Source organism: Pseudonaja textilis, chromosome 1 (genome assembly GCF_049901715.1).
Source record: "Pseudonaja textilis isolate UNSWEBS1 chromosome 1, rPseTex1.2, whole genome shotgun sequence".
NCBI lineage: Eukaryota > Metazoa > Chordata > Lepidosauria > Squamata > Elapidae > Pseudonaja > Pseudonaja textilis.
Genome location: NC_141990.1, coordinates 267,039,098 through 267,064,176, shown reverse-complemented (window position 1 = coordinate 267,064,176; position 25,079 = coordinate 267,039,098). Strand labels below are relative to the sequence as shown.

General features: G+C 38.7%; 1 protein-coding gene across 5 annotated transcripts in view; it reads right to left on the bottom strand.

Moving 5' to 3' along the window:
• SUSD6 (sushi domain containing 6) overlaps positions 1-25,079 on the bottom strand; it is a 72,511-nt gene that overhangs the window by 41,437 nt on the left and 5,995 nt on the right. For 4 of the 5 annotated variants that reach the window (XM_026708893.2, XM_026708900.2, XM_026708884.2 and 1 more), the window contains exon 2: positions 1,626-1,802. In XM_026708893.2, the coding sequence (XP_026564678.2) occupies positions 1,626-1,746 (121 nt within the window). In that variant the 5' untranslated portion in view covers positions 1,747-1,802. Of the gene's footprint in view, positions 1-1,625; positions 1,803-2,066; positions 2,086-25,079 lie in introns of those variants that run through there. The other variant, XM_087921716.1, reaches the window with a different exon arrangement.

Genomic DNA, 25,079 nt, shown 5'->3' with positions numbered 1-25,079 from the left:
TGGGATTTACTTGTGAGTTCTCATCCATACTAACTAGTTCCACCCTGATCTCGTGTTTGTATCTGAACTATTCTCACCTAAGAGGATTTGAAACATAAATAAAACCAGGATATTATTAAATAAATTACCCATCTATCATCTAACACACCACTCTCACACATTCAATAGCTTTCACTGTGAAATGTACAAGAATAAATTGTTATATAAGAAAACAGCATTTTTTCCCCAAGAAAACTAACAAAATTGATATTTATATGGCACTCAAAATTTGATTCATCTGTTAGATTATAGAGCCCATTTCTTCTTCTTGTAGGTTACTGTCCATATACATGGAATTTTCATTTTCTTTCTGAACCTCAACTAATTGCCAACAGGTTTTATTCCATACAACACTCAGTGCCAGTGTCAAGTTCAGTGCCCTAAAACCAAGTTTCTTTCTCAAAAGGAAATCCCGCCCCCAGACCAGTTTACCGTTTTTCCAGGGAAGGTTTATATGAAGTTTGTGGACAGGAGGAATATGAAAACTATATTGATGATCGCTTGAATGAGTCTTCAGGTTGAGTGACTATTATCAATACTATTTTGAAGGGATAATCTTGATTGTAGATATTGTAACTAATTTAAAGCTTTTCAACCACTTGATTATGAGCCAACAAATCAGTGACAATTGTCAGTTGGCCACACACAGATTGATCTTTCCAGGATGATCTCTCATCAATGAGGTGGTTCAAATCTTCCAATGCTGTACCTATCACTGCTCTAATCAAGTCCACCTACCCTGCTGCTGGTCCTCCTCCTTTCAACTTTCCCAGCATTGTGGACTTCGCAAAGAAACAGGATTTTCACATTATGTGTCCAAAATATGGTAATTTAAGTTTGATCATGTGTGCCTTGAATGAGAACATTACATTGTATATATGTATATATATTCTATATTCTATAATCCATTTACTTTCTTTCTTGGCTATCTACGTTGGTCTAAGGCATCTTCTCCAACCCTAAAGTTGAAAATACTCTATCCTGTTTCTTCAAAGTCCAAATTTCATTTCCATTATAAATATATTTTATTTTTTATGTTCCTTTATATATCACACACACACACACACACACACACACACACACACACACACACGTACTGGTATTACTTACACAGATGAACTATAAAGGAATACCTGTGGATTTTACTCCGCTAGTTGTTATCGATTATAGAGGGCGGTGCTCATCTGTTTCAAGGCCATTGAGCCAGCACTATCTGAAGACATTTCCGCAGTCATGTGGCCAACATGACATCATGAAGCACAGTTAGCTTCCACTGAAATAGCATTTATTTATCTACTTACATTTGTATGCTTTCGAACTGCTATGTTGGCAGGAGCTGTGGTGAGGACGGGAGCTCACCCAATTGCGTGGAGCTCGGGATCTTGAATCTGGGCTGCCAGGTTTCTAGCTGAAAAGCTCAGTATTTTAACCACTGAGCCACCGCATAGTGCTTAAAGTATATAGCTGCTTTAAATGTTGGCTTAGTTTGGCTTGGTTTATGAACATTTTCTACAAGAACCCTGAATTAGTTGCCCTGAGAGAAGGGCAGAAATATGCACGAAACAGATAGTAAGAATATTACTTACATGAGTCCAATCCTTCCACCATACAGGAACTGAAGATAAAGAATGGAAAAAATATCCCATGACTGATCAAGGCAAGCAACGATGTTGTGGTGCTCTTTGCTCCTACCATTCCATGGCACATCTTTTAGTCACCAAAAGTTTTTAATGTTTAAAGTCAGATGGTGAACCCAGTTTTACCTTCAACAAAAACAGAAAAATAAAGGTTAGATGAAACATCCATAGTGAGGAAAAGAAAAAGATCTGAGTATTTTGAACCTATGGCAGTGGATATATCCCTGCAACAAGATAATATTTCAAAGAAACACAAAACAGCTAGGAATTCATAAAAAAGAACAACTATATTGTCTGACTGTATTAGCACTCAGACAGACTGTACATAAAGCACTTTCCAAATGGAACTTGGAAGACTGTTTTTGTTTTAAAGAAGTAATTGGCACATACCTGTCTTGTCTCAAGTCTTTCCTGAACCAGTTTGTTTCCGTCTTTAAAAAAAAAAGACTCAACTAGACTATTAGGATTAAAACATTAAAATCCTTCATGAACTATCTAGAAAAAAGACAGAAGACTGATGGCAAAGCCCTCAAGAGAAAGAAATGTGCAGATATAGGCTACACAGTTGAAATGGCTATATATAAAAGCTTGCCAGATAGAAGAAGTCTCAAGAAGAAGTATCAAAACATCACAAACATGAATTGCAAAAGGGTAAAACTATTTAAACCCCAGGAAGTGACATCATTTCTTCTTGTCTAATGATAATCAGATGCAAGCCAAAGGTATATGTCACCTTCTATATTCAGTCGTGTCCTAGAGCAATATTTCCTGAATCGGCAACTTTAAAATGTGTGGACTTCAACTCCCAGAATTCCTTAGCCAACTTTCTGGCTAAGGAATTCTGGGAGTTGATGTCCACATATCTTCAAGTTACAAACACAGAGAAAACCTGTCCTATAGTAAAGAGCTTCAGGTAGTCAATCATGTATTTCATACAACGTAAATAATTTTATGACAACTTCACTTCTTTTCACAATCAAAATTGGTAGGTCAAACTAGAGATTAACTTGCTTAATTACTATTATATGCACATTGGTATTCTTTCAAATGAAAGAATTTACAAAATGATATTGTAAAATAGATAACCTCAGAAAAGATGGAACCATCTGAGGACCTGCTGGAGTGTAAGAGCAAGAGGATACCAACCACTACTCAGACTTGACTGATGACATTAAACTCAAGGGAGCTTCGGCAAGAGGAAAAGAAGAGTCATTTTATCTTGTTTCTGGGACATTAAATTGTAGATCCAGGTGTCAGCTTTAAAATTCAGCTGCCACTTTTTTTTTTAAAGAGAGTTGGAGGAGTTGAAAAGTTCAAGGTTATTCTATATGTCGTATTAAGAAATTCTAGTGGCAGTTAATTGGTTCTCGTGATTTATGAAGTGTAGAAGTGGGAGGAGAGAAGGGAGGAGAGAAGGTGGATTCTGTGTAACACAGGAAACTGTGTAACACTTGGGAAATTGCCTTTGACATGTCAGATTTGTTTCTAAATAAATCAATTGGAGAGAAATGTCTCGGAGTGATTGATATCATGGATACTTTCTGGATGCCTTACACCAGGTTTTTTTTCTTTTTCTTGTTAAGAATGAGGAATGTAAAATCGAAGAAAAGTTAATGCTAATTTTCAAATGATCCATTCAAACCAGGCAAAATTATATTATAATTCTAATATAATTGAATACAAGGAAAAGCAAGATCATTTCTGTCTCTGTGGGAAGAAAGCAGAGAAAAGGCTAGGAATTCAGGGAGTTGATTTTTTTTTTCACAACCAAAGGAAGAAAGCTAGAAATCTACAGCAAATGGAGAGCCTCTTTATACTGATGTTATCTTTCATCTCCACTGTGAATGTTGGTCAAGAATTAAATAGCTCTTTTAAAGACACATTTTCAGAATATGTTCAATGTGGTTTCCCCCTTTCACATATACTACTAAATCATGATTTTGCACATATTTTCATACACCGAATTCCATGGGAACCACCGCGGGGGAGGAACTCATGCTCTGGGTTTGGCTGGCCAGGAGAAAAAAAATGCAGTGTTTTTATAATCCCCAACATTGATTACGTAAAAGCAAAAAAGGAACTATTGATAATAACAAGACTTTTGAAAGTCTTTCCATGTAACCTCTGATTCAATTCTAAAAAAATAGATTTTCGTGGATGCTTCACAACTATGTGTGTCATAAACTTCTCAACAGAATTCTTTTTATGTACTGAATATGTGAATCTGATTTGAGAATTTTTATGCCACAGTATATGCAATCTACTTTTTTTAAAACAAAATAAGAAAATATATCATGTGTTGTTCTAAATAATCCACATGGGTATAATTCAGATTACCAAGCCAGAGAATTCCCATCCAAGCAATTAAAGTATATGAGAACAGCCTAGTACGAAAAGAAATGCATCCCAGCGCTTCAAGGACAATTTAAACAGTACAACAATCTACCAGGTTAATCTGGAAAGCTGTTTGTTAATTCATAGATGTTACTTAGATTTAATTGACTATGATTCTTCATAAATACAAAAAATAAATAAGTCCACAATATTTCTAAGGGAAGGGTGGGGGGGAGCCTGTACACTAAGGTCTTGGTTTTGAATATTTTAGGTTGCTGAACAAGTAATATGAAGTAGTACATTGATATATTACAACATTTCTCAAATTGTGGATCACAAGAAAATTTGAGAAGGGTTATATATTTCTTTGGATTGCTACCAGAATTTCCTTACATTCTGTATGGCTATGTAGAGCATGTCATGACAAGGCTTTGGGTGTGCATTCGCAAAACCCGATTGCAACCAGAATTTACTGTAGTGCCTGGATAAAGGAGCAAGCAGCATTATCAAAACACCTCTTGTTTTACCTCGACTTATCTAGCAAAGTGAGCAACAAACACACAGTGAGCATCTAACTACTTATCAAAATCATCGACCAATTATAATAGCATTGTAAGTTGGTGATTTCCAATGGGGCATATATCAGTGATTTTTTTTGTAGAGCTGTAGAAGTAAAGATGGTGTCGTTGAGATTCAATATCCTTATTCATTATTTTAGATTTCTAACTTTTAAAAATGAAGAAAAAAGGGTTAGGGCATAGAAGAAAACCTGAATATAATCAAGCAACCAGAAGTATTAATAAAACTGAACTTAAGTCAAGAAAATACGATGAGAATTATATGCGTTTTTGGATTAACAAGCGTCCTTGTTACTGTGGAAGGACATTTTGTGGTATTTATCAGAAAATGCTATGAAGTTGGAATCTGACGTCAAGCATGATAAACCAACCTCTAGAAACAAATCATGAGACTTAGATAACAAACCTCATAAGATTGTGGTGTTTTGTTCTTCGTTCCAAGAATGGAAGAGATGAAATGAAGAAACGAAATTTGTGTCTAGTTAAATGTTAAACGCACCATTTCAAACCACTTCTTGCTATTTATCAAGTTGCATATAAAATCACATACTGCAAAAATCCTACCAGAATTTTGGACAAAATTCTTCCAGCAACTATTGATGTCACTGAAGCTATGTTGTACGTATCTGGTGAAAAACAACTTTTGAGTGTCATTTTATTTCATGACACTATTTCCTGCTGAGTCACAAAGATAATAGAGGATCTTAATGATCAACTGGAAAGATAAGCAACCAACTATTTCCCATGCAGATAGATGAAATAACAAAGCGCACCCAAGGATGTTCACTTAATAACATGTGCTAGATTGATTATTGAGGATACAATAAGTAAGGACTTCTCTTCTGTGAAGAAATAACAAGAATAATTTAAACTGAAGGTTCCTTAAAAGAAAAAAAGAAAAAGAAAAAGAAATGTTGATAGAATTTTCTGAGAGATGGGGCGTTGGTCGTATCTGATACGCCTCTTCTCGGGGAGTCGACGGGAGAATTGCATTGCCATAGCTAAGTTATATACTAAGTTATACAGACAGAACATTGGCTGTATCAGGCTGTCACAGAGGACCTGCCAAAAATTTCCTAGTGCTGCATGAAAATCTCTGCCTGGATCCTGTCTTGATCCATAGTTGATATAAGCAAGCACAAGAGGTGCTGGGAGCGACTCCCGCTATGTGCTGCCTATATAGGGGCCTTAATTGGGTCCTTCAGTGGATAGGTGCAGGCCATTGGTAAATGTGGCCACCTGCCACGTGCATCAAGAAGTTTTAAAATGGCCCCTCGCACATTCTCCAGCCTATAATGGCTGGTCCTTGCTCCCTAGGCTGGAAAAAGCCCTGGGCAGTGAAATTGGCAATAAGAAGAAAACCGTTTTTGCAATCAGCTGTGGGACGTGGTTATCGCCAATCCGAGCTTTGTGATTGCGGTGGCCAAATTCACAGAGGGAGAGCTTCAGGGGAGGGCCGATGGCTTCTCCCTTACTTACAGCCTCCCTGTGGACTGAAATGTCGAGTCCTCAGCATTGCAGAAGAGCGGAGCCCTGCTCTCCTGAAGGCACAGCTGCACTGGGCCCCTGGGAGCTGTGCCAATGAGCTTAAATCACTTGTCCGACTTTGCTTTGCTAACTAAACTGCTTTCAGAGACACTAGCTCAATTGTCATAGAAAGGAGCTGAGTCAAAGCTGGGGAGACTCCCACAGGCTGCCCCTTTTATATTAGACAGACTCAGCTTTATGATGTCATCAGGAGGAGTCTAACCCATCCTGGGCTCTCGCAGCAGCGTCTCGAGTAGAATATATGATTCATAAGCAAGCTCTTTCTTCAGATTTAAGTTCAGCATTGGAAAGCATTCTACAAACAATTATACTGTGAATTATATAAAAATCAAGCCTGAGTGCTGAACATATTTCATGAATATTTTATTTGAATTAAGATGGCAGTCTTAGGGAAATATTTTGAAATATGTTTTTGAACTGAGAAATGAACTTGATCAATACTTAATTGAGGAAAGATGCAGTATTGCACATATATTTATTGACTTTGATTTGAATGTGGACTTAGCATATTTAAATGACATTCTGATAGATGGAACAGTTGGGATTCCTATCTACAAGGTGCCAATAATATTCTTCAATCCAATGACAAGATCATTTAAACTTCACCTCCGGAAGAGTGAATTTAGTAATGATGTGAGTTTTTTATTTCAAGTCACATTTCTTCTCAGTAAATCACACTTTCAGAAAATATTTTCAGATATAGAGACAGAAATACTTTGACTGCTACATTTTTAGGAAGGATAATTGATTTGGTCAAGGAGACCTGTTTATCGTAAGTACTGAAGTACTTTCATCAATGAACAGTTACCCAAAAATAGATGTATTGTCAAGTGCACCTTGGACTCATACACGTCAAGAATATGAGTCCGTAATTGAGTTCAGACATTCATCCCTGACAAAATATTGTCCTGGAGGCAAGGTCATAGTCACAATAGCAATAGCAATAAGACTTATATACCACTTTATAGTGCTTTACAGTCCTCTCTAAGCGGTTTACAGTGTCAGCGTATTGTCCCCAACAATCTGGGTCCTCATTTTACCCACCTCAAAAGGATGGAAGGCTGGGCTGAGTCAACCCTGAGCCTGGTGAGATTTGAACTGCCAAATTGCAGGCAGATAGAAGTAGCCTGCAGTATACTGCACTCTAACCACTGTGCCACCATGGCTCAGTATCAATCCTCTTTGTTCCATTCCCCTAAAAATGATTACAGCATTATTGGATGTATTATGCTAAAGTTCCCAATTGTTTTTATTCTGTCTTAATGTCACTTAAATAAAAGTAATACTCTTATCCTGGATTTATCTGCACATTGCAGAAGTCTGGATTAGATTATTCTTGTTATCCTTTTCAACTTTAATTTGTTATTGTTGTCCTGATTTGCAAATTACATTAAAACCAAGTTTCCTAACTTGGATGAAGAGAACATCATAAAATTTCATGTTTCTACAAAGAAAACATACCCAAAGGAAGAGAAAGAAAAAAGTGGAGCTTTTTCAGACTATTATAGTCTTAAATAATAAAAAGTCAAACTGTATACCTTAAATAAACTATATTTATTTAAATACAGATTATTTAATGATATAAAGCTTGAAGTTAAGGAATGCATTTCTATGTTGGAGATGTTTCATATAAAGGCTGTGAGAAATGAGAGGGAACCAGTAGGCTACAGATAGCCTAGTAAGAAATTAGCCAAATAATTGTCAACTAAGAACCCAGGAAGAAAAGGCCTCCCATCCTTACTCTCTACTTCTCTCATACACATGTGTTGGGCTGAAGTTTCATTCTTTAATCCAGGCAAGTTGTGTCTGAGAATCTTCTGCCAAGTACTGAATAATGTCTGAAGAGCTGCAGTTTTCTGCTGAACTCTGGCAGAAAGTGTAATGGTTCAGGCTGTAAAATATCCTTGATCATACTGACATTATGGGAGTTGTAGTCTAACACTCACTGACTAAGTACCATTAATTCATTTTTGACTCCTAGGACCACACAGACAATTGTCTAATGTACAGATAAGAGTATGCACAGTATATCAAAGACAGATAGATAATTTATAATATACAGATATGATAATGTAGGGTAATTAGGTGGTAAAAAGTTGACCTAAGCCAACTGGTCAATGGCTCAACTCTGTATAGGAGAAAAATCAGATTCTAGTACAGGTTTGTTCAGAATTCTGCATTATTTATTTACTTATTTAATTTATATTGCTGCCTATTCGCCCATGGTGACTCGAGCCGGCTTGCACAATGTAAAACCATATTTAAAATAAAAAATAAAAATAAGAAACAGTTAAAAGTAACAAAAAGATTCAAATAAACTAATAAAGTACAACAGAACAAAATCTGGGGGGAGGGGAATCACCCGCCAACTCCCACCCCCTGCCCAGATGAGCGCAGATCACACCAGCCATTTGATTGGCTCTATCCCGCTCTGGGTTCCCAGGCCCGCTGGCAAAATCAGGTCTTCGGTGCCTTCTGAAAGAGTGCTAGAGTGGAGGCCATTCTAATCTCTGGGGAATGATATTCCAGAGAGAGGGAGCCACCATGGAGAAGGCCCTTCTTCTGGGTCCCACCAGGTGTATCTCCCTCAGAGATGGGACCCACAACATTCCCTGCCTCCCCGCTCTAATGGTCAGGTAGATGTGACCTGCAAGAGACGTTCCCTCAGATAACCCAGTCCCAAGCCATGAAGGGCTTTAAAGGTGACAACCAGAACCTTGAATTGCACCCAGAAGCAAATTGGCAACTAATGCAGGTCCTGCAGGAGAAGTGACATATGTGCATACCGGGGTCTGCACAAACCCATGCGGGCCGCTGCATTTTGCATCAACTAGAGCTTCCAGATACTCTTCAAGGGCAGCCCCATGTAGAGCGTGTTGCAATAATCGAAGATGGGAAGTGACTAGGGCATGAGTGACTGTGAATAGGGACCACTGGTCCAGGAAAGAGCGTAACTGTTGCACAACCCACAGTGGTGCAAACATCCTTCTGGCCATGACCACCACCTGCTCTTCAAGCAGGAGTCACGAGTCCAGGAAAACCGCTAGATTATGCGCAGGGTCTGTTTGGGGTAGTGCCACCCCATCCAAGACCAAAGGTGGCAATTCTCCCTGAGCCAACGAACCCCAAAACCGGAGCCACTCGGTCTTCCAAGGGTTTAGTTTCAAGCCGTTGCTCCCCATCCAGCCCCTTAACAGTCTCCAGGCACTGCGAGAGGGAAGACACAGAAACACTTAACTCACCACGGCTGAGACATACAGATGAGTATCATCAGCATATTGTGATACCTCAGTCCACGGTGACGGATGATCTCACCCAGTGGCTTAATATAAATGTTGAACAGGAGCGGACAGAATACTGAGCCCTGTGGAACCCTGTAAAGCAGTGGGCAAGGGCTGGATCTCATATATATATATTATTAATTATGTCAAGTATATTTAACAAAAATACACTGAAAGTTCACAACAAACTGATTAGAACTAGTCATTTTAGCACATTCAAGAGGCAAAAACTTTAAAGCAGGCTAATGGAAGAAAGACTTATTTAAACCAAACTACTTTCTAGATCAGTGGTCGCCAACCAGTGGGCCATGGCCCACTGGTGGTCCATGAGAAAATTTTGGTGGTCTGCAGAGCAATGTCCCCCGCAAAGCACCCCTCCAAAGCAATTAATCCAGGCTGTGAAGGAACACAAGGCCGCGCCACCCACATGGCCTGCCCACCCACTGCTCCCCATCCTTTGTCTAAGGGCACACCTGCAAAAAGCAGCCCAGCCCTCGCCGGCCAGGACGAGATAATGGTGCAGTTTTAGCAAGAGGGGGCTGGCAGCACAGGGGGGCTGAAGCGGCGATGGAGATGGCTGGAAGGTGCAGAAGCGCCACACTACTTGCATTTACGCAGCACTCCCGCACCTTCCAGCTCGCCTCTCCTGGCCTGGGCTCTTCCTCAATGTCTGAGGGCTATAGGGACAGCCCGGAGCAGGAAAAGTACCAGCTGGTGGTAGTGGGAGGTGGCGGAGCAAGTCTGCGCTCACCATCCAGTTCAGAGGTCCAGAATGGGGTGGCGTGGGTGGCGTCAGTTTTCTCATCCCTGTCGGTGCTCTGCTCTGCTGCCCACCCAGCCCCAGCTCCAGCCATCGCTTCCTGGGGAAAGCACAGGAAAAGTGATCAGAAACATAGCTCTCACTGGGGCGAAAGAGCTGAGATTCAGGAGGACACAGGCAAGAGAAGACGGAAGCTGCTGCCTTTGAAAAGTGCCTCTTTCTTTTGCCTGTGCCTTCCAATCTCTGCCCTTTCGCCCCAGCTATGTTTCTACTCACTTTCTTTTCCTGGGGGGGAAGCAGAGACCTCAGGGCTGCTCTCCCCCCTCAGAAAACCAGGCCTGGAGGAATGCGAAGAACTGCGGGCGAGCACCAGAGAAATGCGTGTTGGAAATGCCAACACATTTCCAGCGCTCTCTCCTGGGTCCCGAAGTAGGATTGAGTGGGGGGAAAGGGAGCAGGGGGAAGTGTAGGAGGGAAGGGGAAGCCCGGCTGGCTTTCCTTTGGCATGGGGCGAGGGGGAGAGGAGACCAAATGCCCAGACCAAAAGAGCACTGAGGAAGATGGGCTCCTAATAACCAGCCTGTTGTGCAGGCGACAGCTCGAGCTTTTTCTGGGCTCACCCAAGCAATAAGAAAATAGGCAACTGATCAAAAATGCTGGTCCTAGTCAACACAATAAACGGTAAAAGTCAAACAAGTGTAGAGGGTCACTTTAATATTTGTCTCTCCTGTTGCCCCAAAGTACACAAATGATAGTCACTGCTATAACAGCCAGCAAGAGTCCTTTTGAAAATACTGGAATACTAAATATACTAAAGTATATTATGAACTTTACTTTATGGAATGTTTATCCATGTAGGCAGTGTTTGGCATTTAGAAGGGGGAAATATAAACTATTTCAACTAATGTAAGTCCCACAATTTTATTTTTGGGCAAAAAATGTTGCTGGAGTCAGAAGAGGTCTAGATTCAAAAACTCCTCAGGGAGGAATTTAATCATCAAACATTTCAGCAACCCTCCGCCTAAATTAAAGTGGCTGCTCGAAGGCAAATTCTACCTGGCTGATTTCAAAGGTTGGGGGTGCGTGGATCATAAATCATACGATGGGCTTTGTTCAATTGCTTTAGATTGAACCTGCTACCCCCCAAGTTCCACTTTAAAGGAGAAAAAGCAATAAAAAAAGCTATAATGTGAAGTAAGCATGCTGCACTCAAAAATAAAAATAATAATAAAAAAATCCCTCCCAGGCATTTGGGTTGTGCACATGTTCAAGTGCAAGTCAAAGTTGCACAGATCTATAGATTATTTGGAAGTCATTTTGTTTGCGATATTTTTAATTGCTGTGTGGATTTTACAATGCAGGTAGTCCTCGACTTACAACTGGTCGATTAGTGACTGTTCAACATTTTGCAGACTCCCAAAAGATACTTGTGATCCAGATTCAAAGTTCTGATGCCCCCCCCTCCCCCCGGTCACACAATCCAATTTTGGGCACTTGGCAACCAGCTCATATTTATGACCATTTGTAGCTTCCTATGGTCATGTCACCTCAATTTACATTTTTTTTTGCCAGAAATCAGTATTTATTTCCAGTCTAGAGTGAAAACCATCTATTGCTTTGCTCAACATCCATGGCAACCATGGTATTCACTTAATGACTGCAAGATCCTTAACATCCTTAACATCCACTACAATAATGTAAAATTGGGTCACGACCAGAGATGGTATTCAGCAGGTTCTGACCAGTTCTGGAGAACCGGTAGCGGAAATTTTGAGCAGTTTGGAGAACCGGCAAATACCACCTCTGACTGGAGATTTTACAGTATCCGTCCCCTGCCACGCCCACCGAGCCACACCCACAGAACTGGTAGCAAAAAAAATTGAATCCCGCCACTGATCATGACTTATGCCCAACTTATGCCCGTCATGACTTGTAACAGAATTCTGGGGCTCCACTACAATTGTAAGTCAAGGACTACCTGTACTATTTTCCCTCTTGGATTTGGGAACATGACAGCATCATATACATCCTAACTTCAGAAAATACACATTGTAGGTGATAGTCATGCGGAGGGTGAATGTGGTGTCAACACACCATCAGTTTGGAGTTGCTACTCTGCAACAAGAGACCTAAGATCGCCTCAGTGCATTCCATTGACTCTTACATAGCACCAATTTGCTTTGACCATCAGTAGATCAGATTCTTATGTATAGGCAGCATGTAATAAACTTATAGTGCTTTGAACTTAACTCCTGTGCCTGATTACTTTCACCTGGACCATGTACTGTAACAGACTCTAATATACGTATCATATATAATGTCTAAAACATTGTTTTTCATTCAGAATAGCAATTTAGCAACTACATGTATATACAATAGGCAGTTTGATATAGAGAGAAGGTGCTAGGATAGAAACTGGGAGAGACCATGAGTTCTACTCCTGCATTAGGCACAAAGTCAGCTGCGTGAACTTGGGCCACTCACTCTCTCTCTCACCCTTGAGGAGGCGGCACTGGTAAACCACTCCCAAAATCTTGCCAGAACACTGTAGGGACTTGCTCAGGCAGTTGCCAGGCGTCAACACTATCTAGAAAGTACACACAAACATACACTCTATACACGATCAATGGACTGAAAACCACACACAATTTATACCAATAGGTTTACATGAATAATTTATGCCGCTCCTTTCTGTAACATACTCAAAACCAAACAAATTTGTACAGATAAGACTTATTATAAATGAAAGCAACAATGGGTGGAAATTTAGCTGCCCATTAAGAAATTAGGTGACTTAGTGGCACAGCAGGGGCAGCACAGAAAAGAGAAGATTTTCAATTAAAATAACATGTTAGAAGTCAGGATCTAATAATCACTGAACTCTTGGAAAATGCAAAGCACATTGCAAGGAGCTCCTCTGTCCATGATTTTTGTATTCTTAAATACACACTAATAACTTGAAGCCTATTAACACTTTCTGCCCACACTGTCACTCACAGACTCATGCAGGCAGGACATGCGGGAACAAAAGAAAGCCAGGAAGCAGCAGCAGCAGCAGAGAAATGGGCGAAGAGCTAGGAAAACATCTGCTGGATTTACTAAAAATACTATATGACTTGTACTAAATACACAATGACAACTGAGATCCTGCCCCATCATTTGGATAGAAAATGAAAAGTTTAGATTCCTCTTCCACCTACTCCTGCCATGTGATGTTGTTACAGCATCTCAAAATAGACCAACTAGAAACAAATCAACAGCCAATGGTATTTCCCTTTTAAAACCCCAACTTCTCTTGGTTTCATGTTTGCAAGACTTTGTGGAATTGATCACCTAGCTCCAATCAAGATTTTTTTAAAATGCAAAATCTTTCAGACGCCACAAAATGGTTTATGTTCAGCATGAAAATTTTGAAAGAGCTTTTTTATCCAGTTGCTATAGCAAAAATGACTATCATTGTCTAGTTTACTATTCTACTGCAGGTATTACAGAGGTTACTTAAAGTTCCTGTTTTCAAAAATATCTCCATCATGGCCCCAGAAACAAGCTGTAATTAATAAAATGCAACTTTGTACATACGATCTGATGTAATTTAGAAAACAAAACAACAGATTTCCATTTTTGCTTTTGAACCAGCATGATAAATCTTAGCACAATGATACTCTCATTTAAACTCTTTACAAATCCTTAATCTGCTGAGCTGACTAAATGACATTGAGGCAAATGTGTTTGCAGTTCATTACAGTTATTTCCAAGGGCCAATGAATTTGCAAGGTTGGATGTGCAGTTATTTTTACTATCTGTAACAAAGTCTTTTTCACTGCTTTTTAAAGTGACCCTTCAGTGTTTCTATATTGAAGACAAATCAGCTACATCATGAGAATAACATATGTTTCACGGCTACTCAGAATAAACTGCAAAGAAGTCTCAAAATAAATCAAAGCAAACTTTCTTTCAAGCTAGACAGTAGTTCCTATAGATACCAAATTAAATTATTTAAGAAAATACTTTGGAATACTTTCAGACCAAATTTAAAACACCAGAGCACCACTGAAATGATGGTGCATTACACATGTATAATGACTATATATCAATCATAAGAATAAAAGACAATAAATGTTTTTTCCAAATAATTTTCTTGCACGTTTACCAACTAATCTTTCAAAAACTAATCTCATTTTATTTCAAACTAAGTTAGTCACCATAAAATATCCTATGACACCTGAAATCTGTATAGTCACATGAAAAAATAAGTGCACCCCACAAAAATAAGGAGTAGGGAATAAGACTAGGAGTAGGTATAGAATACTTTATTGGCCAAGTGCGATTGGACACACAAGGAATTTTTCTCTGGTGGGTAAGCTCTCAGCATAGATACAAACAACAAAGTATACAACGTAAGTTACCAATAGAAGGCAGTAGAAAAAATGAGAAGTATAATAGTAATACAGCCATAGTACATGGGTAAATATCCTTAGGAATAAGACGGTGCTATGGGAGTGTCATCACTTGAGACTTTCAAGAGAGATTGGACTGCCATCTGTCAGAAATGGTGTAGTCTTCTGCTTGGGCGGGGGGTTGGACTAGATGACCTACAAGGTCCCTTCCAACTCTGATTATCTGTTATCTGAATTAGGTGTTTAGCGGAGTGATGGCATCGGGGAAAAACTGTATCTGTATCTAGTTGTTTTGGTATACAATGCCCTATAGCTGCATCCTGAGGGGAGGAATTGAAGCAGTTTACAGTATGACCAGGATGTGAGGATGTTTGACTTTTTCAATGTATTTCAACATATAATTATTTGATCTTCATTTCAACAGGTGAGATATAATAAACAATTTGCATTATTTATATTTTGTAAATTTCACATGTAGAAAATGTAAGCATAGACTTCTATTTTATCACTACCTCAAATATTTAAAATTGGGATATGGGAGGAACCTATCTTATTGAAACCTCAAGTCTTTTTAGTTTAAATTACACTTTTTGTTGAAATATACATTTTGATCCCCTAGATCAAAACATCTCTCTGAGGTCTTCAGAAAGGTTATAAATACCTTTGAGTCTGGAAAGGGATTTTTAAAAATCACCAGACAATTGGACATCAATCGTTTTACTGTCTGGAAAATCATTTGTAAGTGGAGAAAATTTTAAACAATTGCCAACATGTCCAGGCCAGATTGTCCCAGCAAGAAGTTCAGCTCAAGAGCAGAACAAAAGATGCTGAAAGAAGACTCTAAGAACCCAGGCAATTTAGCATATGACCTACAGGTACCTCTCATCGCTATTATGTCAAAGTGCATGCTTTATTTGGTCACAGTACAAGAAGGCTTGCTTGGCAAAAAACAGAGGTAGCCTTCCACACAATGAATCTGATACCAATGGTAAAGCAGGATAGTGTAAATTTTGTTTGCTGCACTAGGGCCTGGGCAGCTCACTATTACAGAATCCACAACAAATCCTTCATTGTACCAGGAGATTCTCAAGGATAAGGCAAGATACACGGACAGAAAAATGAAGCTCAACTGAAAGTGGAACTTGCAATATGTCAATGGCCCTAAACATTCCAGTAAATTCATCAAGGAATGATTGGGGGAATTGGATGGTTTTGGAAGCGCCAAGTCAAAGCCTAGATCTAAATCACATCGAGGTGCTGTAGGGGGTGATTTGAAATGAAGTGTGCATGCAAGAAATCCCATAGCTGAAAACATTCTGCATGGAAGAGTAGGTAAAATTTTCTCCCAGCTGATGTCAGAGGATGGTATTTATGAGAAACATACTTGAAATGGTATAGGGTCTCCTGCTTGAGCAGGGGGTTGGACTAGAAGACCTCTAAGGTCCCTTCCAACTCTGTTATTCTGAGATTGTTTCTGCCAAAGAGGGCAATTATAGGTATTAGAGCCAAGGGTGTACTTATTTCTTCCACAGAGAAAGGAATGGCATATTTGTTATTTTTTTGTGCAATAGATAATTGCAAATTGTTCATAGTTATTTTTGGTTCAGTCACATCATCTTCATATATTGTTTGAATGAAGATAAAATCTTGATATGTCTGCATGTGACTATATACATAAAGCATGTTTCCTTCTCAGCAAAAATACAAGGAGCATAAACTGATCATCAAGGAAGGATTGCTGATTCACAGAGTATTTATCTTTGGTTCAAAAGTCTTTTATCAGAACTAAGCTGATGAACTAAAAGACATCCATCTTTTCTATGGCCGAGGATGCTGTTTCCAGCTCAGTTTCTGGGTAGACGGACATGGGTCCAGAGATTTCTTCTCTGAATAATTTTCTTTTTCTCTTGAATGATTTTCTTTTTCTCTAGTAATATCACACTACTAACTAGAGCATACAAAACATTTGCTAGACCAATACTTAAATACAGCTCATCAGTCTGGAACCCACAGTACGTATCTGATATTAATACAGTCCAGAAATATTTCACAAGAAGAGTTCTCCACTCCTCTACTCGTTGCAGAATAATTTATGCAACCAGACTTGAAATTCTAGACCTAGAAAACCTAGAACTATGCCGCCTTTGGTCCGATCTCAGTATAGTATATAAAATGATATATTGCAATGTCCTACCTGTCAATGAATACTTCAGCTTCAACCATAACAATACAAGAGCACACCATAGATACAAACTCAAGGTAAACCGCACCAAATTTGATTGCAGGAAATACGACTTCAGCAACAGAGTGGTCAATGTCTGGAATACTCTACCTGACTCTGTGATTTCTTCCCCAAACCCCAGAAACTTTAACCTTAGACTGTCTACTATTGACCTCAACCTTTTCCTAAGAGGTCTGTAGGGGGCGTGCATAAGTGCATCAATCATGCCTACCGTCCCTGTCCTATTGTTTCTATTTTTCTTATATGTATCCATTTCATGTATTCATAACTATGTTATACTTATACCTGTTATCTTAAAATCACTTGACAAAATAAAATAAAAAAATAAATAAAATAAGTTCTGAACTGTAGTTACTCAACATTAAAGTATTACACGGTGTTTTTATACTGCTTTGACATGCTATTTTGACATGCTTCTGGAAAGGAAAGCCCTATTCATTAAAGTTTCAAGAATGTCAGTAAGCATGTGGATACAGATTTATGTCTTTTGATAAAACATCCATCAAACGTTTTTGAGCAGCCTGAATCATCATAGAATAAAATGAAAGGGTCTCAAAAAGATTGGTACCCTCTTAAACACTGAATTCTGGCAGTGGAGGGATATAACAGTGTGTTTCCTCCAAGATGAACCTAAGTTCTAGTGGCTGCATGAGCTACACGCAGGCTTCTTGGCAACAGTAGAGAATTGCCTTCTTTTGGGATGCTTTTTGGCTTCTCAGTCTAGTCTACAGATCTGATTATCTTTCACCTAAGTATTAACCCAGCTAAATCCTACTAAGCTTCACCAGTTGCTGAGAATGCCTTGGAAATAGGGGGAGATATTTTTCCTCCTCTCAGCGTATTAAATCCAGGATGATTGATCCAAAGAAACTGAACAGTGAAAGACTAACTGTAGACAAAAGGAAGTACTTCTTTATGCTACACATAATTAGGTAGGATAATTCACTAACACAAGATGGAGTGATGCACAGTAATTTGAATGTCTTGAAATGGGGATGAGAAAAATGCAAGGCAGCAAGATGATCAGTGACTATTGGTAGAAAATATTTCTTTAGATGCTGTTTCTGGAGAGCATGAATGAAAAGAAGCTATTACAGCTTGAACACATGGTGCACCATACTGGAACAGAACAGTGGAGTAGGACATTCTTTGCCTGTGTTCTTGCCATTCACAAAAAAAAAAAACCCTCTGTGCAACTAGAAATATTCTTTGATTACACCAATTTGTGGTTAACTAATGAAATGCCTTAAACCTCACATTTAGAAAAAACATCCTGGGAGATGTAATCTAAACCAGGTATGCAATATTCCGAGGACACTTACATTTCAAGGGGACAGTGAACAATGAACTAATGCTGTGAACCTAACAAATACATATGGATTTTTAAATCGTTACTAATATTAGATTCTACTTCCTGGATGACAAAAGAGGCATTCATTCATTCCATTATAGTCAAAAGTCTGGTTACTAAGCAGACATATAAGAGATCAAGCACCTATTAGGAAAACAGATACTGGTGCTTTTAAGAAGGCCAATTTGATGCCTGGGATCAATACTCAGTTAACTGTCTTTGATAAATGTAGGAGCAGTGAGATAATATGAACTTTGTTCCTTGGGCTGAACAAGGAAGTTGACAAATAAGCTTTGGTCCCTGTATCCAAAGGATTTAGGTGTTACATATTAGGAAAACATCCACATTCCATTGTTAGTTAACTTTATTTTTGTTCTCCGTTCTCTTTCCCCCCTTTCCTTTTTCTTCCCCACATAGAGTTATTTGTTCATTAAAGATGACTTCTTCTTTGTCCCAGTCTTCTTGTTTTGCAGTCTTTTCTTGTTGTTTCTCATAGTTCCAAATCTCCGTTTCTAAGAATTGAAAAACGAAGCCAAAAGAACCCTTCTCTTCTTGTGCATCTTCTTTGTACTTTTTAAGTTCCATTTTCAATTCATCCAGAAGTGGTGCCATTGTATAAATTTTTAAACAACCACCCAATTGATTTTAGTCATTCAAATATAATAAACAAGAATCCAAAGATCACCAAATAATCCAAATACACACAAGCTGTTTCTTTTTGCTCTTTTTTTCACTTTCTCTTCTTGGGGTTACTGTTTAGTTACAAAGTTTCAGTTAAAATGTATTTTTTAGAAGTCTTGTTGAAGTTTTACTGTAGATTCTTTTTAATTCCTGGCAGTCTCCTCCCTCTTCCAGATCGTACCCTTATTCTTTTTCTCTCCCTTCCTGCTTACGAAAAAAAAAAAAATAGGGTCCAGAAATCTTTATTATCCCTTTGGCATTTTATTTTATTTTCAGCTTAATTGCCTATTGATGTCAAAGCGGATTTTTCCGATTTCTTATTTAAGTCTCTTAGCTGTCAGTATAGGGAAGGAGAGAGAAGGGGAAAAAAGCCAAACCTTTCCCTTTTCACTTTCCTTCACTGCTTCTGACTCTTCTTTGGGAGCGATGTTATTTTTTGTAAGTTTAAATTCCAGGGTACCTTGGTTGTTGCTTTTACAATTTATCCCGGTCAGCCAAAACTTTTACTTCTTATCTTCCTCCTGCACATTCTTTTCCAGTCGAGTTCTTCTTTGTGGTGGCCATTTCTGACCACCACTGCAACCGCCTTCGGGAAAGGGAGTAATGGCCAGCTGAGGACGAGAGATGCGGCTCTCCTCAACCCTGCTGGCAGTCTCCCCGCTCTTCACCACCTCTACGGGGTGGCTTAGCCCCGAAACCAGCCAGCTTGGGGCGCTCCAGTGGCGAGCCCAGACCAAAACCGCGCACGATCGCGGATTTCTGTCTGTCGCCAAAGAGACTTCAAACCAGAAACACCATCCTCTTCTTTTGCATACCTAAAAATATACTTTCAGGATAAGAATTCAGAACAAAAATTCAAGTTTATCTACTCTAGAAAAGAAGTGAAAATTAATTATGTTGGATTGTTGTAATGGTCTATAACCAAATAAAAATTGATTGACTCGTGGGTTTGCTGTAAAATAAAATTTCCTTTAAGATGTGCTCATTCATGCATGCATCCATAAAATTTTCTTAACAGAACACAGTCATCTTTGGCCACTGCCTCTTTCGAGAACATTTTTAATTTCTCAGTTTAGCTTACAGAGCTAGTATTTCCTTAGTCTCCCATCCAAAAACTGCTCTGCCCAGCCCAGCTTAGTTGTTTGAGATCAGCCAAGGTCAGCAAGATGATGGGCTGCATAGCCATTGTTCCCATTTTATAGCTCATTCAATTATGATCAAGAAAAACAATTGGCTTAAAGAGCTTGCCTTCAGTCCAAGGTGAGTTCATCTGTTTCCTTTAAAATAATCAGATTTAAATTACAATATGCTTCCCAGTCTACCATAGCAGGTTTAAAAAGTATGTGAAAGAATGAGTACTGGAGTGGCAAGATCGATCTTTTTAATAATATCTCCCGTGCTAGATTCAATCCTGGTGACACTGGATAATTAGTTCTGGATTCCAAATCTGTATTCCAAGCAATTTAGATTTTCCACAAAGAAACTGCAGATACTCACAATTTCATTTTTAGTAGATTCCAAATGATACCAAAGATTATCCAGACCACAGAAATCAAATTGTCATTTGTATATTTACAGCTAATAATGGTCCTCTAAATCAGAGACGTCAAACTCGTGGCCCAGGGGCTGGATGCGCCATGTGCTGGCCCCACCCCTGCTGCTTAGCGAAGGGGGGGGAAGTCCTGATAGGTCACATGACGCAGCCATGATGATGCAAGTTTGGCACCCCTGCTCTAAATAATTAGCTATGGAAATCTGTTAATCATTTTGTTGATGAGGTAATATACCATATGTCATAGTCTCACCATAACCTAGTAATCTGAGCCAAATTTGAAGCATAGATTTAAAATATTTAATGGATGTGATTAAAGGAGCACAAAACAATCAGAGAGGTAAAGATTAATGAAATATTTTCTGATTAACTTCCATAGAGATCTTCAAATATACGTGAGCTAAAAATAAAAGACAGAGACTTTAGGTATTTATACAATATAACAGAATACGACTAAAATGAAATATATATTCTGATTTAAGATATGATTATCTGGGATTACATAAACAGAAAAGCATCAAGTGATTTCAAATTGTCTAAAGGATCAGGTACACACTTTTTTTTATCTTTTATTACAACTGCCTCCCATACATACTACCATCAAAACTAAGAAGGTTCATTTGAGAAATAGCATAAGTATTTCTAATGAGAAATAGCATAAGTATTTCTAATCTCAATGTCCCAGTAAGGAGAATTACAGCAGGTAATCATACTTCCCACATTATCTTAGCCATTCAGTTTCTTAGTTTCTTATCTACAAAAAAAAAAAACCCTAAGCAGGGCAAGAATAGTTTTCAATTATAAAGGTGCAGGGTAACATTAAAGAGCTTACTTTTGCACACCTGGATTGTGGGACATTAATTCACTGGTAACAGTTGCTCACATACTTCAACTGACAAGTGAAAGAATAATTCATCCTTTCGCTTTAGAATGTTCACGTTTCTTGCAATCAAGAACAATGCTTATCTAAGGGTCTTCAAACTTGACAACTTTAAGACTTGTGGACTTCAACTCCCAGAATTCCTTGAGCTAACATGACTGGAGGAGGAATTCTGGGAGTTGAAATCCACAAGTCTTAAAGTTGTCAAGTTTGAAGACCCCTTGCTTAATGTAAGTAATTCCTTCAACTTTTTTTAAAATTTGCTGCCCAAACTGGTAATCTGATATGAGATATGCAATGTATACTCTATCATTTAATCAATATTAAATGTAATGTCTTCCATAAGCACAAGCCAACAGAAAGCAGTCAGGTGTCAGCTGAGGCCAAGTTGAAAATAAAAGTGAGCTAGTATGCTCTTTTTAGCATTGCTCTTGTATTCCCACCTCCTCACCATAAGCTAACTTTGCTGACAGAACCATATTAGGAAGTCTTTCTTTCCATAGTGAACAAAACTTATTCACAGAACCAACAGATCCATCAGATTATTCCAGAATAAGAAGCCAAACATAGATATAAAATCTGAATAATCTTGGATGTTTTTACAAATAAAATAACACTCTATTTTTCTAATTGTTCAAATGATATAAATACTGATAACAAAAGCATTGCAGCTATTTTAATATTCCATACTGTTAAGAAATTGCTGCACTGAAAAACTAAAGCATTTTCATAATCTTATAAAATTTCAAATTTATTTTTAAAAATTCTATTATGTATATCTGTCCAGTTATTCCTTCAAACAAATATCCATTTGTTTAAAAAATTATAACTGAGAACCAAAAGTTTATAATTAACACTTTCCTGATAAAAGTGTGCCTATATAATTTCATCAGAAAAAATATTCAGTCTGTTCCTTTGAATCTTCTCTCCAGCGATATGTATATACAAAAAAAAGCAACTTGCTGAAAGATCCAGAAATTAAAAATCTGAACTGCCACATGACAGACTTACAGAGAAAAGTGAAATTATTGCTTAGCAGTATTGCTTTGCATTAACTATCCAAATTTACATGCTATGACAGCCAACAGGCACTAGAACTTCAGAATTCTGTGGTTAGTCTTTCCCCTTGTAAGGATTTTAGTGCAATTATACTTCATGAGTCTGAGAAAAAAGTATAAAGATAGTCCTCGACTTACGACTACAACCGAGCCCAATGTTTTTGTTGCTAAGTAAGACATCTGTTAAGTGAGTTTTCTTGGCAACATTTCTGTGGTATCCTTTCTTGCCAGTTCACTGCAGTTGTTAAATTCACTGCAGTTGTTAAGTTAATATCACAGTTGTTAGGTGAATCTGGCTTCCCATTGGCTTTGCTTGTTAGTAGGTGGCAAAAGGCGATCACATGACCTCGGGACACTGCAACTATCATAAATATGAGTCAGTTGCCAGGCATCTGAACTTTTGATCATGTGACCATGGGAATGCAAAAATAATCATAAGTCACTTTTTTTAGTGCTGCTGTAACTTCTGATGGTCACTAAATGACCCGTGTAAGTTGAGAACTACTTGTACTGTCTGATGTTGGGGGGAAAGTGAAGTTTAAAATTCCCAGTCAGCCACAAAAATAGATATGGGAAAAAATGGAATTATTTGTCAATTTGCAATGCAGCCAATTCAGAGGACTCTGGGTGATATATAGTAATACACAAAATAAAAATACGTATTCATAAAACCCAAAAAGCCAATATAGGACTACTTGCAGAAAAAAATATAGCCTTGGGTTGCTTATAGAATAATAAGGAAGGCTGCACGTGTCTCTCCAGGAAGAGTTTTCATAGAATCATAGAGTTGGAAGGGACCTTGGAAGTTATTTAATATAAACCCCTGCCCTTTAATAGTGTCAACCTTGCAAGACAGATGAACTAATTCTCCTTTATTATAAGGATATAACAATAACACTTACATACCATTTTATAGTGCTTTTACAGCCGTCTCTAAGCAGTTTACAGAGTCAGCCTATTGCCCCCAACAATCTGGATCCTCATTTTACCCACCTCAGAAGGATGAAAGGCTGAGTCAAACTTGGGCCTGGTAGGATTCAAACTGCCAAATTGCAGGCAGCCGGCAGAAGTAGCCAGCAGTACTGCACCCTAACCACTCTGCCACTGCGGCCTATCATCAAATTGCTCTCCAAAGGGAAATCAAAATTTCTGTCTTCTTACTTATCAATGACATATTTTTTTAGAATTCTTGCAAATCTGAAAGTACTTTTCTCCCTGTCATGTGTATAGGGAGGTCCTTTCTGAGATGATTGTCATGCCCAGATTCCTGCTATGAGCTAAACTGGTTCTTATCCGATTATTGTCCTGGCTTTAGCTCTTTTCCCTGCCTACCAAGGTAATTCCTACAAATACCATTGCATGAGGTGAGGGTTGCCAGAGAGAATGCCTATTGTCTAGTCCACATCTCATGAAACAGATGACTGTCTCTTTCAAGAATTGCATCAATTGAGCAAATTCAATCTTGGGAATATGTTGCCTGATAAAATCCTGATATTGAACTATATACAGCTTTAAGATAATCACCAGCCCTTTGAAATGGACTCTGAATTATTGCCACACATTGTATTGGCTATAGCTTCCAAGGAATCTCCAAAAACAGCCTCATATAACACATGCCACAACATGCTCATATACAACATGCTAGCTAATTGGAGGCTGATCAGGGTCTGAGTAAACTGAGGTCAGAACACTGTGGCTCAATTTCAGTTATAATTTGGTGCACTAACCCAAATCAAATGAAAGCCACACTGCCATGCTTTCCAACTGTTGTTTGAGGATAAAATGAAAATGCAAACAAATTCTTAAGTCATCTTCTTCAGAGGAACGCATCTCCATCCAGAGTAACTATTAGGATTGGTGTTAGTGTTACTACAACTGTCCTGTCTTGATAGGATCTAAACCCCATCCAAATGCATAAGCCCTCTGGATGCTGGTTTAGCATCTTCAGTTTAGTACACAACAGTAAGGTATCAAATATTAGCAATATATCATATTTTTTGCACTATAAGACGCTCCAGACCATAAGACACACATAGCTTTTGGGGAGGAAAACAAGAAAAAAAAAATCTGTCTCTGCCTCCCAGCAATTTGCCTCCTTGAATCAAACAGCAAACAGCCTGTCAGTTTCAGTACAGCCTGACTTAGATGAGCAGCTGATTGGCGGTTGGATTGGCCTCCCGGAATACTGCTGACCAGCTGTTCCAGGCTGTGGGCATTGCCGTCTCCGGAATTACTCACTTAAAGTAAGAGGGAACCATTGCAAAATTATGCCCTCCAGTCCCAAAGCTTATAGGCAATTTAAAACAATGCCACAGTTGATAGTATTTGTATGGTATGGTATGAGGGAATGACCCCGGGAGGTCAGAGGAAGAGCTGCAGATTAGACAATGATCAGATAAGAGGCAGATGAGCCCACAGAAGGAATGGGGTGTGTGGCAAATATTTCAGAAGGGACCTTCCTTAGTTTCTTGAATTACAAAATCAAGTGTGTGTGTGTGTGTGTATGGGGAGGGGGAGAGATGTGCTTTCAGACTTGCAACATTTTGTTAATACCATATCACTTTACAATAAAGGTAGAGCTAATACTTCACAAGTTGGACCCTTTCCTTTCAGGCTCTCTGAAGCTGAGACGCAACCAACGTCTCTAAAATGGGAAGATTGGAGACTTTATGAACATTGTCCAAGGAGAATCTTGAGAAGGGGACATATCACCACCTCTTTTAGAGAGGGACTGTCTTCAT